The 15,819-nt window shown below is 37.5% G+C and overlaps 1 protein-coding gene across 1 annotated transcript in view; it reads left to right on the top strand.

The window, feature by feature from the left end:
* Positions 1–15,819, top strand: part of igsf8 (immunoglobulin superfamily, member 8) — a 32,064-nt gene that overhangs the window by 2,748 nt on the left and 13,497 nt on the right. The window contains exons 2-3 of the mRNA NM_207099.2: positions 6,770–7,150; positions 10,864–11,316. Of these exons, the coding sequence (NP_996982.2) occupies positions 6,770–7,150; positions 10,864–11,316 (834 nt within the window). The remainder of the gene's footprint in view (positions 1–6,769; positions 7,151–10,863; positions 11,317–15,819) is intronic.

Consider the following 15,819-nt stretch of genomic DNA (forward strand, 5'->3'; position numbering starts at 1 on the left):
AAGGGCTAGCATTGCACCAGACCCCCGTAAGTGGTTTCGTTTGAAAGTGTAAAATCTATATTTTATGCACATATGCATCACTTTGGTTTTTATTCTACTGTACAAAGGTTATTTACACTTAAATACACAGTATTTTGGATACGCGAGCTGGGTATTGAACATTGGTTAATTTTCATAATTTTCATATGACACATGTACAAGTTATAGCTCAAATGAAAGCTCTTGCTGGTGCTCATACAGTTCTAGCATTCATTTACTGAATTATATTCACAAATCAAACAGTTGTCGAATGAATTGTGGTGTTTCCATGGCACAGAAGTGAAAACAATACATTCATGATCAATAAGTAGCCCCAGATAGCACAGACAGCTCATCTCTTACCTTATGCTGTGCTCTTCAGGGCCATTCTCCTCTGTTTTTGAGGTGATATGCATAAGTAATCCTTTTTTTTATGTCTGATGTGGTCCAAACACAGTGAATTATGTTTGATTAAACAAAAGAATAGTGAAATATGAAGACAATGATCGCTCCCTGTGGCTTGTACAGCACCTCTCATCAGTTGGAATACAATAACTTCTGCATAGATTATGGTGGAGACATTTTTCTTTTTTCCTATGATTACAGACATGTGCAGGAACCACCAACAATAATTACAGCACGCTAGACCACACACAACCTAAAATATGCACTTTCAAATATGAGTTTATAAAAAAAACACAAAAAGCGTGCTTTCTTAGGTGTTAATTATAACACAGACAGCATATACAGTTATTTTAAACACTTTCAATAGTGTTTTATGAAAATTCAAAGGGTTTTCTTCAAAATGATACCAAATTTTTGCATTTACACCTCTGCATGTGGATTTGGGAAGCTTTTAAATTTGGCTAGGCAAAATCCAGGCGGAAATCCCAAAATAGCAGCAGAGTTTAACTGGTTAAGATGTTTGTTTGTTTGTTTGTTTGTTTGTTTGTTTGTGTTTTCTGTTGTTAAATGGTGCATCTAACCTGTCTTCAGTACAGTTCAATTTAAATACATTTATTTTACCACTAATTTTGTGATTTAGCATTTTCTATTTATCTGTATGCGTGTTGTTGATATTGCAATAGGTCTTAAATTTAATACTTAAAGGTCTTAAAGAGGTCTTTAAAAAGTGTTAAATTGTGACATTATGATATCTGCAGAAACCCTTTTGTATTTGTTGCCATAGTAGTAATCCTGTGTCATGTAGAACCTACACTAAATTCTTGGAAGTTTTAGTAAAAGCTCATTTGCACTAGCTTGTGAATGATACACCGTCACACTTATGAGGTTGAGGCCAATATTGTCAAACAGCAAAAGGTGACATCATGTTCATGTGTCAACACTAAACTGCATCACAATGGCTTAGTAGTGTATCTGATCTTGGTTGCATATCTGCGTTCTCCACCGCCAGTCAAACAGCGAGTCACACAGACAGCTTTTAAACTGTGGGAAGAGCTTTGCATTGCATTCAAAAGAGCTTGTGCATGTCAAAACTACATTTGCATCTCAGATTCCAATGTTTTATAGAATTGGTTTAAAATGTATGCATAAGTAGCACACATTGTGAGTTTTAAGGTGAACAATTAATCCATGCAAGTTAATCCACTGAGGAAAAAAAAAAACAGTTTGCTTTGGTAATCTTTAATCTTCTGTCTGAGCATCTGCTTTTGCTCTGGAGCGTAGATGTATATGTGAACACTTTAGCTTTACAAGTTCTCACCATTATCTTGTGGCTTATTACCTGCTTATTCTTAAGATGTTGCCACTAGGGATGCAACGATTAACCGATTTCGCTATTAACCACGATTTAATTTGTCAAGGTTTATTAATCGTAAAGGCTCCTCAACACGGCGGCACGGAATAAAACGGCTGCAACTAAACAAAGTTATGCATGGCTTGTGCTCACATATTGGGAGTGACGTGTGCGCGCTGCAACACACTCACGCTTTTATACTCATTTCTACCCGCATCCAAAAAGGAAAAAGGAAAAAAAACACAAAATAATAAGAGCAAACATTTTTGTAATACGGTTGATCTAAAGTGCCTTTCGGACAGACATCCAGCAGTCTCTGACTACATTTGTTCTCTTTAAAGGAGAAATGCTTACATTTGCATGAGAAAATACTTATAATAGATTTACGTTAGACAAATACTGTTTGCTTTATTTATTTATTATTTAATTTATTATTTATTTATTTGTTTATTTATTTGTTTGTTTATTTATTATTTATTTATTCATTTTATTATATTCTTTTATTCATTTATTATTTTATTAATTTATTTACTATTTATTTATTCATTTATTATTTAATTTATTTGTTTACTTACTATTTATTTATTCATTTATTATTTATTTATTTGTTTGTTTATTTGTTTGTTTATTTATTATTTATTTATTCATTTTATTATATTCTTTTATTGATTTATTTTTTATTTATTTGTTTATTTACTATTTATTTATTCATTTATTATTATTTTTTGTTTATTTATTTGTTTATTTATTGTTTATTTATTATTTATTCATTTATTATTTTATTTATTTGTTAACTTACTATTTATTTATTCATTTATTATTTATTTTTTGTTTATTTATTTGTTTATTGTTTATTTATTATTTATTTATTTGTTTATTTATTGTTTATTTATTATTTATTCATTTGTTATGCATTTATTTGTTAATTTATTTATTGTTTATTTATTATTAATTCATTTATTGTTTATTTATTTGTTTAATATTTATTTATTTATTCATCTATTATTTATTTATTTGTTTATGTGTTTATTTTTTGTTTGTTTATTAATTATTTATTTGTTTGTTTATTTATTATTTGTTTATGCATTTATTCATTTATTTATTCATTCATTTTTATTTATTTTCAGCTTAAAATTATCACTTGTTTAAATGTCAGATAGTTTTTTTCACTTATTTTTAAGTCCAAAGAGAAATGTACTATTGTTTGTTTATCATTATTTTTTTGTGTTGTACAGTATTAGTTGGTTACTAAGCAGCAATAAATAGCACTTTAAAATATAAGGAGTTTTCATCTGATTTTAGAAACTAGTAGTTTTTAAGTCAATGAAAGCATAATAACCGTGAAACCGTGATTATTCCTCAGACTATAATCACACAACCCAAAACTATAATCGTTGCATCCCTAGTTGCCACTTGTACAAAGTACATATTCTGCATGATGGGCGGCATGGTGGCTTGTGGTTAGCATTGTGGTTCCACAACAAGAAAGTCGTTGGTTCAAGTCCCGACTGGGTCAGTTGGCATTTCTGTGTGAAACTTGCTTGTTCTCCCCATGTTGGTGTGGGTTTTCTCTGTAGTGTGTGTGAATGGGAGTGTATGGGTGTTTCCCAGCGATGGGTTGCAGCTGGAAGGGCATCCGCTGCATAAAATTAGCAAATTACTATCAATTAGCAGAGTTTATTGAGTTAAAAGTCAAATATAGTGGTTTATTAATAGTGAGGATTATGCATTAAAATAAAGTGTGAGTTCTCGAATGCAAAATTATATGTTTTAAGGGGTAAGTGGCTGGTTTATTTCTAATGTTAGTTTCTTTATCTAAATCAGAAGGTATTTTTAATAACTCGGACAGCTTTGCATCATAAATGATCTCACAGTTGTAAAACATGAGCGTAGACAGGCAGAATGGGGTTACTGTTGATTATTTAGACGCTTTATTCAGAGACGCATTACAGCACACACACATATGGGCTGCTTGGGAACTAAACCGAGGGAGGCTTGAATACACAATGCACACATCCAGTCCTGTGGGAATATATGGGGCGACAGGAGAGTCGAGACCACATGAGCTGATTATTAATGAAATGCACTGTATGGGGCTGCACAATATATTGTTTCAGCATTAACATCGCAATGTGCACATCTGCAATGTTTACATCACAGGAGGTGCAGTGCTGAGCTGGGATTAGTTGACTAGTTCATGACACATGAAATTTGCGGAGTTTAAAGGAGTCAGAGTTTTTCATCTGCATGTTTTATGGGAGTTTAAAGGAGGCAACAAAAGAAGAAGGTTGCTGGTTTGAGTCTGGGTCAGTTAGCATTTCTGTGTGGAGTTTGCATGTTCTCCCCGTGTTGGCGTGGGTTTCCTCTGGGTGCTCCGGTTTCCCCCACAGTCCAAACACATGTGCTATGGGGGAATTGATGAACTAAATTGGCCGTAGTGTATGAGTGTGTGTGTGAATGTGAGAGTGTGTGGCTGTTGGTAGCTGGAAGGGAATCCGCTGTGTAAAACATATGCTGCAATGGTTGGCGGTTCATTCTGCTGTGGCGACCTTTTTATCACAGTGACCCTTATTTAAGTGGAATTATCCTGCAGCGGGTCTATAATTTATCGAGCTCATTAAGGAAACTACTTTGTGTGTATTGATCCCTGTGTGTTTACAGCACATGGGTTTACTCTCTGTCTGTCTGTGTTTGTATGGAAAGAGGAAGAGAAACCTATATGTAACTTCTGTAACTCGGTGTTCTAACAACACGCGATAAAAGCTGCGGTATGGGGGAATTGAGGAACTAAATTGGCCGTAGTGCATGAGTGTGTGTGTGTGAATGTGAGAGTGTATGGGTGTTTCCCAGCATTGGGTTTTAGCTGGAAGAAGTCATTTTTATTCTTTGCTGTTTTTATTTCTTGTTTCTTTCATTGTTGTTTAAGTAATGCACTTTGAATTATCATGGTTTATGACAATTCTCTATATAAATAAAATTGCCTTATGCTCAGCACTTGATAGTAGGGTTGGGCATCTAAGCTATAATGCCGATCCGATACGCATCTCGATACAAAGAATACGATCCGATATATTAGCGATACATTTGTGACATATTGCGATGCAACACGATACGATTCACACCCATATCACGATACGATGCGATATTTCAGCACTAACTAATTAGATCAAGTTTATGAGATGATGTGAAAGAGGATGCTGTGCCATTGAATGAGTTTGATTATTTATTAACCAAGCAAAACCAAGACTTTTTTTACAAACTGGCTTTTCTCTCAGAGCCAGAGTGTCAGTTTACAGTAGAGGGCCATTTTAGAACATATAGCACATATTATTTAACTATTTTCAAGATAAACAGAATGTATAAGTGCAATATATATTAAAAAAATATGTATATATTTGCACTCTTTCAACATAAATAAAATTTGCATTGCACAACAAGAATTGTGATTTAACTTTTCAACTATGAAAACAAGTTTTACAAAGATATATTTTGCCACTGATTATTCAAAACTTAAGGTGGTGAACTAGCAGTGTTATGCTGCGTTGAAACATCACTGTCACTGTAAACAACAGGCTAATAAAAATATAACAAACCAGCAATCTTCTTGCTGTGAGGTGGTCAAACTACCCACTGTGCCACTGTGACACCCATTATTTTTATCATTATTATTATTAATATTATTATTATAATAAAATAAAAATTAACAGGAGGAGGTGTTTAAAACCTTCGTTCTCCGTGACACTAGGCTGAATATCTTTGCAGATGAACAATGCAATAGCATTCGTTATTGGCGTAGAGCGAGCAGAACTGTTGCGCATGGAAAAAAAAACTTGCAATGCTTTTCTCACCACTTTTGGAGCTGGTTGAAGCAGTGTGAAAGCCGGGGATGCAGAAACACTGGAAGATGCTTTCACAACAACACCGTGGCGCCGCTTCAAGTGAGATATCAGATTAGTCATACTGCCCGCGTATTTTACAGATGCGCGGCACATTTTGCAAATTGCATCTGTCCTGTCATGTCGTCCATCCTTAAATCCATAATGCTGCCATACTTTAGATTTAAAACTCAGTGGGGAATAAAATGTTTGTTTTGCTTCTCGCGCTTTCTGAGGGCGCTCCACTAGCTTCATCCGCACACCTGATACACTGAGTTGTAGTGTGTGCACATCCGCAAATCCGTTGCTAAGGCTTACTTTATGTAGGTCGATTAAATTATGCGCCAAAAACAGGTTGACAACACTTGTTAATAAATAAAAAAATACATTCTATATTAAAAATATAAGCTGTATCTCGGAAAAATCGATGCATCTCGCAAAAACCGATGCATCTCGATTTGCTTCCAAAATTTCATTCATCCTCTGCTGCTCAACCGATGCACTCGCATCGTGAACGCGCATAACCGCGTATCGATACATATCGGTTAATCTTCCCATCCCTACTTGATAGTGTACAGGGTGGGCCATTTATTTGGATACACCTTAATAAAATGGGAATGGTTGGTGATATTAACGTCCTGTTTGTGGCACATTAGTATATGTGAGGGGGCAAACTTTTCAAGATGAGTGGTGACCATGGTGGCCATTTTGAAGTCAAACACATTTTATAAGTGGTCAAAAACTTGTAAATAACTCATGAATGAACAGAATTATTTTAAAACCAAGCACACCATTGTTTTTCTTGTGAAATTCCCAATAGGTTTGATGTGTCACATGACCCTCCTCCTATTGAAAAAACAAAAGTTGAATCCAAGATGGCCGACTTCAAGATGGCCACCATGGTCACCACCCATCTTGAAAAGTTTGCCCCCTCACATATACTAATGTGCCACAAACAGGACGCTAATATCACCAACCATTCCCATTTTATTAAGGTGCATCCATATAAATGGCCCACCCTGTAAATTGAATGCATAGAAGTGTCATCATGAATACAGCTAATGCCCTTCAATGATATGTCATTGAAACTTAAATAAATATATTGTTTTTGTGTGTTTAGTCTTGCAGGTGTATGTGTGTCGTGAGGTGACTCTTCCTGCCGGGCCGCTATACCGGGTTGCAGGTTTCTCGCTGTCTCTACCCTGCGCCGTTTCTGCATACGAAGGCCCGCGGACGCAGGATTTTGAGTGGTATCTGTACCGCGAGGATGCTGGAGGACGACAGATTGGTGTGGTGTCCACCCGAGACACCGGGTTTCCATACGCACCGTTCCAGAGCCGTGTGCAGTCCGGGGAGGTTCGGGTGGAGAGAGACTCTGGAGATAAAGCCAGACTGATTATCCAAAGGCTCCGAGCGGATGATCAGGGCCGATACGAGTGTTACACACCCAGCACAGACACTCGCTTTCTGGGGAACTACAGCTCGTCTGTCACGGTCAAAGGTGGGTCACACAAATAAGATTCATTTATTAGCATCATTTCAAGAGTTCACACTTAGACATTGCTTGACAACTGTTAGCAGGTTTGGCATGCTGTCCCGGGAGAGAACCCTGAGCTCGGAGATAGTTGAGCCCAGGGCTCCCGCCAGGTCCATAGAGCATGTGAGGGGAGTACGAGGTCAGGTGGTTCTCGAGAGCCTCCCTTTTTAAAGGAGGAAAGGAGGAGAATGGGGGGTTTCTTCAGAAAACGAAGATAAGGGAGTAACATCTAGCTAGGCTACTTATAGTGAGTTAGGATAGATCTGATTGGCTAACTAATGAGTGTAGATAGGTGGCCAGCTGCAGTCAATTATATCACGTGCTCCTCTCGAAATTAGTTTAAAAACACTTAATATATCAAGTTTAAGTAGGGCTGGGTGATTTGGGATAAAATCAAAATCTCGATTAATTGAACATTTTAACTATATTACGATTAATGAACGTTTATTTTATTTTTATAAATATATATTAATGTAAATCAGTATATATCACCCTTAATGCTGTGTTCACACCAGACACAGAACGCACGGATAAATTGCGCTATTCGCGCGTAAATTGCCGCATGAACATTTGAGTTTACTCGCTTTATTCGCGCGTCAAACCCCGCTTCATTCGGGCGTGAAATCCGCTTCATTCGCGTGTCAAATTCACTTTAGAACAGACGCGGATTCGCGTGATGGGCAGGGCTTCTGTCTGCCCGGTGACTGTAGCTTCATAGCTAAATGGCTAACATGGATTTTATGAAGAAAATAACAGTGTTTATGTACTTTAGGAAGGCTGAAAAACAGCATCCATACGTTTAGGACCGTGTCTGAGTCCACTACATCTTTTCAGAGGTGCATCCAGCTCTGTGAGCTCATAAACTCCTCCAGAAACTGAACCTGGATCACGGAGGCTTTCGACGGTGCTTCTGACTGAGTCAAGCCCAGTTTGATGACTTGTTGTCGGTGTCGCCTGGAGGATTTCCCCTGGGACACCATCAACAGGTTCTACGTCACAATCACGCCCCCACAAGAGAAAGCTTCTGATTGGTTAACGTGGCACGAATGTACGCTGAAGTTCAGATTTTCAAACTCGAGAGATTAGCGCGAAACGCTCGTTAAGCGCGTCAAATGCGCAAAACGCTCAATTCGCCTCGCGCGTATCGCGCTATTCGCACCGCGCCATTCGGGCAATTAGCGTCATTCGCTTCGCGCCATTCACACGTATCGCGCCGCAGGATGTCTATTCGCGCGTTTGCATTGACTTAACATGTAAATCACTCGCGTTTGACGCGCATTCCGCGTCTGGTGTGAACGCAGCATAACAGAGCGGGGTCACGTGATTCCACACACAGTAGGGAAAATAATCCAAAAAACAGACCAGGAAAATTTGATTTATTATAGGTTCTGAATAGATTCAATTATTTTTTTGATTAATCGCCCAGCTTTAAGTTAAAGTCAGAATTATTTGCCCTCCTCTGAATTTCGGCTAGAATAAAAGCAGTTTTTATGTGTTTTAAACCCATTTTAAGGTCAATATTATTAACTCTCTTAAGCAATATTAGTTTTGGATTGTCTCCAGAACAAACCACTGTTATACAATGACTTCCCTAGTTACCCTAACTTTACCCTAATTACCCTAGTAAAGCCTTTAAATGTCACTTTAAGCTGAACACTAGTGTCTTAAAGAATATCTAGTCTAATTTAGGGATGCAACGATTAACCGGTTTCACTATTAACCACAATTCAATTCGACATGGTTAATTAATCGTAAAGGCTTCTCAACATCGTGTTTTTGCACGGAACAAAACTGCAGCAACTAAACAAAGTTATGCCAACTGTGAGCTAGTTTGTACACCGAGACTAAAAACCACGCACGCTGGACTGACTATGACTGAGGCTATTAATTAAGGCAAGCTCATTCAAGGTCGGTATTTCTAATGGAGGGACACGCAACACGTTCACGATTTTCAGGCGCACCTAGTTGAGATGACAGGAGCTTTTGTGACCGCAGGAACTGCATAAGGCTAAAGTTTGAGGTAGAAGCAATGGAGAGTACAAAGAGTTTGCAAACTCACTTAAACCCCCTTACAAATAATAGCGCTGATGAGAGCGGTCATGTGGTGAGTGTTGATCCGCCAGCTCAGATTAATCGAGTGTTTTTGGAGAGAGTGCCGAAAGACTTGAGCCTGTTTCACACTGCAAGCGTGAGCAGTGCGTGTTTTTTTGGTGTCCATGTTAACAGATTAGAGCTTTTAAAATGCATGCATCAAGCTCAATAAAGGTGACAATGCGTTGATAATGACCAAAAACACATTGAATCAGGGGCGGACTGTGACTAAAAATCAGCCCTGGCACTGTAGCCACACCAGCCCACATTACCACACCGACACAGCCCCACCCAAGGACACGCACATTCACTACTTATATTGGTGTACAGATGGTAAAATTATATAAGCAGTACCTATTTAAGAGATATTTAAACATTTAAAGTATGTGACTGAAACAAAAGCAACCCATTTATATATGCAATCATGTCATTAATTTTCTTTTCGGCTTAGTCCCTTAATAATCTGGGAATCGCCAACTTATCCTGCATATGTTTTACACAGTGGATGCCCTCAAAGGTGCAACCTATTACTGGATTACCCAATTCACAATTGGCCTTCCCAATTCACCTATAGCATGTGTTTGGACTTGTAAAGAAACCAGAAGCAAACCCACACGAACATGCAAACTCCACACAGAAACACCAACTGACCCAGATGAGGCTCAAACCAGCGACTTTCTTGCTGTGAGGCGACAGCACTACCTACTGCACATCACACTGACCCCTTTCGAGACTAGTTCTGTTAATTTTATGTAATTGGCAATGTCTGACTTGACTGCCTTTCCCTTTTTATGGTCCATCTCTGACAATTAGCTTGTGTTGCACTTACTGTTTGTTTGACATTCTTTCCAAATTTTGATAATGTCTGCGTAGCCTCAGATTGGGTCGGCCCATCTCGAAACCAGCCGGTTGTTGCTGATTGGGCCAATGCTTAACATTTACTGTTATTCTTACTATTATCACCATCATCATCATAATATTCACATCTCGCACGAGATAAAAGCTGCCGACATTTAAAAAAACAATACATATGAAAAAATAAATACAATTAAAAAACAGCTGACCGGCCCACATTTAAAAAATGGTCCGGCGCTTCTGGCATTTGCCAGAATTGCCAGATGGCCAGTCCGCCCCTGCATTGAATGACACTAAAAAGTAGCAATTTTACCCAATAAATGCATCAATAATATCCACAAATTTTTATATAGTCAATCAAATGAACTTTTAAAACGGCAGCAAATACTGTATGTATTTAGGGCCGAACTACAAAGCCAAATTTAAAATAATTTCAGTTTTAAACTAGTGGAGTTTTGAAATCAATGAATACAAATAATCATGATAACCGTGAAACCGAGATTATTTCTTAGACTATAATCGTACAACCAAAATTTATAATCGTTGCATCCCTAGTCAAATATTATCTGTCATTATGGCAAAGAGAAAAGAAATCAGTGGTTAGAAATGTGTTGTTAAAGTATTAAAAAATCTAATTCACAAGAGGGTGAATAATTTTGATTTCATCTGTATATTGCAGGTTATTCGTCTAAATCTAAAGAGAAATCTATTTCTCCTTGTTGTTTCTGCAGTGATTCCAGACACTCTTCAGATAACACACTCTCGTATTCTGAGCGGTCAGCCTGTGATTGAAGGCACGGAGCTGCAGCTGACCTGTGCGGCGTCTGTTCAGTCTCAGCAGCACACACACGTGTCGGTAACGTTCGGCGTTCGCAGCAGCAGAGAAACCGAATCTCAGGGCCACAACCTGCGTGAGATCATCAGCATCGACCGCGAGCTGCGCGTGACTCCGGGCCACAGCGGAGGATTCGCCAAACGCCACCGAGACGGAGAGATCACTCTGGAGAAGCGCAAGGGGGACAGAGGACAAGATCTGTACACGCTGAAGATTAGCGCTCTCACACCAGAGGATTCTGGGTCGTATTTCTGGGAGGCTGCGCAGTGGATTCGAGATCCTGATGGAAAATGGGAACGAATCGCATTGAGGACCATGGAGCTCGGGAATCTCACCGTTCAACCACTTGGTTAGAAACAACCTCTCTTTATTTTAATCTGGGCTCTTATTTATTAAGCTTTTTAAAATGAATCATGAGAACAGTGCTAAGAAATCACATGAGTAAAATAATTCAGTTCATTTATTTAGGAATTCATCATTTATAGGGGTGTAACGATATTACAAACCGAACTGAAATATCGCGATACACCAACCACAATACGCTTATTTCATTTAAAGAACCAAAGCGAGGCTGCGGTGGGAAGAAACCCGTAATTATAGGACCAGCACTGTAAACATTGCAGTAACATGCCGTGTACTATAAACCTCCAGCTGTTGCCGAGATTTTAAAATGCAGAAATGGTGTAACCATCACTTTAATATCATTCAGTAAGTTTATTTTAAACAATTAAAATCAATTTAGCATTAAACAACATCACAATCTCAGTAATGCGCTTAAGTGTCCTCCTGGGCTTCAGCTCATGGCACCAGTTAAACACTGTGAGGACGCTTCTCTGCTTCAGCCTGTGTAACCCGGTGAGTGATAAACACTGCAGTCCTCTGCAGCACACCCTCGTGTTGTCTGTAATAGTGTTGTCCTGGTCCTGAAGTTTTAAACCCGGCTATTTCCCGCTAACATGGAAGCGCTGCTGAGCGCGGATGACTCGACTGATCTTCACGGCTTCGCGCTTCAGTCTCCATGTATCTGCGTTTGGTTTGCTCTCAGTTTACCGCTCTTCACCCAGTGCAAACACAGATACACGGACTGGAGCGCGAAGCAGCCGTCAAGATCAGTCGAGTCATCAAGCAGATCGCTCCTCTGTCTGTGCTGTGTGTGTGTGCTCGGTAAACAGCGGTGAACTGATGACCTTCTCGGCCAATCACAATAATTTCTGTTGAACACGTGACCAAAATGGCAAATCAGCGCTGTTTTAAGAAAGCCATCAACAGTGCCGTAATGTTTGCGGGATATTTGTTTTTTTTCTTTTAATTCAGTATCATGACAAGTCTTATATAATAAAAGAATCAGTTTATTAACTCGAGTTTGATAAATGACATCTAAAACATGTGTTTGGGAAAGAAAACATTAGCTAACTAGTGCCATTTCCCTTAACTTAGCTGAAAATGAGCTCTGATTTCCCTTTTTACATTCACCATTCATTCAGAACGGACCTCCGGATCACCCGGATGGTGGAGAAATGATAAATTTGTGTCACTTTATCTTCACTGATAAGCTATATAGCCAATTACACAACATTCTTATGTAACTCCCAATGATACTTCCGGGTTTCTTCCCACCGCAGCCTCGATTTCCCTTTTGAAAATGCCGGCCGCGTGAAATCAGTCTATACGTATCGCGAAACTCTCATGGCGTACCGTTGAGGTTGACGACACTTCTCTCGAACTAATTGGAACAATTTAAACATCTTTATTTTATCACATTTGATTAAATTGTGTTAGCAATGATGAGCTTTTGTTCTAAATATTATATTCTAACGTTAGTATTTTCCAAGTGCATGTGATGTGACTTGAGTGAGCGATCACACTCGCTTACTACTGTATACGCAGAATTGCTGCTTCGCATAGTACTGAGATTGCAGATGGGAACATTTTGGTTTACAGGAATGGAATTCTTGTTGTAGAAAACAAAGCGCACGCCTATCTATCATAACTTTCACAAAACTTACTTATAAGGAATAACATTTAAAAAGTGTGGTAATTTCACAGTGGGACGGTGTAAGCAAAAGGCACTGACAACAGAACTGCCAACAGAAGTGATTTAATGTACAAAAGTGAAACCAGAATAATGCCCAAATATATACAAAAAAGAGAAATATTTACAATAATAAAAAGAATATAATAAAGTAGCAAATTCAAACAAAGATTAGTTCAACTCAAGGGTAAGGAGAAAGAAATATAACAAAGCAATTCTAACTCATGAATAATCCCTAACCTCGCTAAAAACTGATAAAAAGAAAAGTAAGGTTTTCAGCGCCAAGTGCTGTATTCTTCCCTATACTGAACTGTAGAATAAAATTAAAACAAAGATGACGTTCCTCTCTTACCTGATGTCTTTTACAATACATTTACTACATGTTTGCAAAATGGAAGTTGTACGACATCTTCCCTATCCACCGTACTCTGAGAAAAGAGTGAACTTGAGGAGGTATAGCTCAATATGTCGGGAGCTGAGCTGAGAGCTGAGCCAAAAATAAACAAACAAATCAATCGAAATAAAAATGATCAAAAATCACAGAATTTCTCAAAGTGGCCAAAAGTAATGCAAAATAATTTTACCCAAATGAAAGTTGAGCTAAAACAACGAAAATCATAATCTTGTTAGCAAAATAAACGAAAAACGGGATCAAAGGAAAAAGCGATGTCCTCCGCCTTTTCTGACATGCTTTTTATATCCCCGCACCATGTCGCATAATGATAATAGATAGGTCTCCTGACCAATCAGCTGAGTGAAGGCGGACCTACAGAAATGAAAGACATGAGCTGTTTCTCAATATGCGTACATCTTCATACGGAGGACGCGTGAACTTTCCCAGATGTGATCTTGATATCGAGGACGCACCGATGCAAACTTGAGCACCGAACTCGCTCTGGAAGTCCCAGAAATCATTGCAACTGGAGGTGGGAAGCGCAGCATTTTATTTAGATTTATTATTAAAGTTCAAAGATATAAATTATTTACCTCAGGAGTAAGGATGTCCCGATACAACATTTTAACTTCCGATACGATACCGATATTGCAGCCTTCAGTACGAACCGATACCGATATAAATCCGATATCAGCACAAATTATAAATACTTTACTTTTACCTATTTTGTCGAGTGGAATGTATGAAAGGCTAGATCAAACTGAGAACAAAAGTCAGCAACAGTAAGTATGGAAATAAACAACCAGTTTATTAACAATTGGTTGCATAAATGTGAACTTTTACATAAGAATATATATAAAGGAATTAAAGAATAAATATTAAGACCGTAAAACATATCTTAATTTAATAAACTAAATACATTTATAAAGTGCAAAATACTAATTAAAGGTCACTTCAGTTATTCATTTTTCCCATCAGCAAATGGTAGAAACTGTGAGAGCAGGAACATAAGAAAAAAATATTGTTAATTGAATAACTGCTAAAGGTGGAGTGTCCAAAGTTTCAATCTCACACACAGCTTCTTGATGAATTTGTGATCCAGTTGAGCTGAAAAATATCTTTCACACTGGGCAGCAGAAATAAGTTATAGTTAAGTTAATAAAAATATGCAGTATGGTTAGTACAAACATTTACATGATCAGAGCTATTTCATCTGTGTTTGTATCATAAGAAGATTATGGCTGTATCAATGTTCCCAAACATTATTACTTTTATAATAATATATATTGCACATATCATATTTAACATAAAAATACTTGCAGTGGCTAGATTGAAACACACGTTTTCTCCACAGAACTTGAAATAATGTGACTTTTAAGAATAATTTTATTTATCAAAATTAATTTGCATATTTGCACAGATTCCACCCTACTGCCCACATGGGAAAAGTACGACAATGTAAATAAAGAGAACTGCAAACTTGTGTGCAAAGCTGACACTGTTTATCAGAGCACTTTATCTTTCTGTTTGTGTAAGTTTGCTGAAATTTTTATTAAATTCTGTTATATTTATGGTGTGCAGAGTTTATTTATAATGTTTTTTATGCAAGGTAAATATTTTGAAAACGGGGGAAAAACAATAAATCGTTGTATGAATGCTGTAATGTTTAAATAATTTACCGAGAGAGAGAGAGAACGGGAGGCAAAAAAACAACCTATATACGACTACAACCGGTCAGACAAAACTGCAACGTATTTTACTGGTGAATATGTCATGTTAAAAACACTTTACAAACACATATGTATATTTTTCATTAATTTAAACGGAAACCTTTCTATCTAAATGAAAACTTAGATGATCATAAATGAGCATCACTATTTATTTAATTTTAGTTTACTCTGTTATGATGGCTGCACTAAAGAGAATAGTCTTTTCTATCTATAATGGAGGTATTTATTTAATTTTAGTTGTTTACTCGGGTATCCTGATTGTACTAAAAATCTGATGGCAACGTTATTAAAGATAAAGTTCAGTTGTTCTTGTTATTAAGTGTAAAAATTACATATTTAATGCTTTGTTCATTCTCCACAAATAAACGTAGCAAATTATAATAATAATGTAGATTAACTTGCACGCATCTCCAAATTAATAATCTGTGACAAATTATAATGTAGATTAAAGTGCTCGCATACCTACACCATTATTACTGTAGTAAATTAGCTCAAGGTTATTCTTCCCGCGCCTTTCCCGCCGTTATAATGTTGCGAGTTATGATTCAGATTTCAAGGCTCGTGTACCTTCTGGAACATTATATACCGGACTAGCTTAGCGGGAGGAAGATTCATTTGAACGGGGCTTGAAGAGGTTGAGAAGATGTAAAGATGGGTAACCTCTGAGTTTGTAAGGACAAACCAAGCAAACCAAAC

The sequence above is a fragment of the Danio rerio genome, chromosome 6, assembly GCF_049306965.1.
Source record: "Danio rerio strain Tuebingen ecotype United States chromosome 6, GRCz12tu, whole genome shotgun sequence".
Taxonomy (NCBI): Eukaryota; Metazoa; Chordata; class Actinopteri; order Cypriniformes; family Danionidae; genus Danio; species Danio rerio.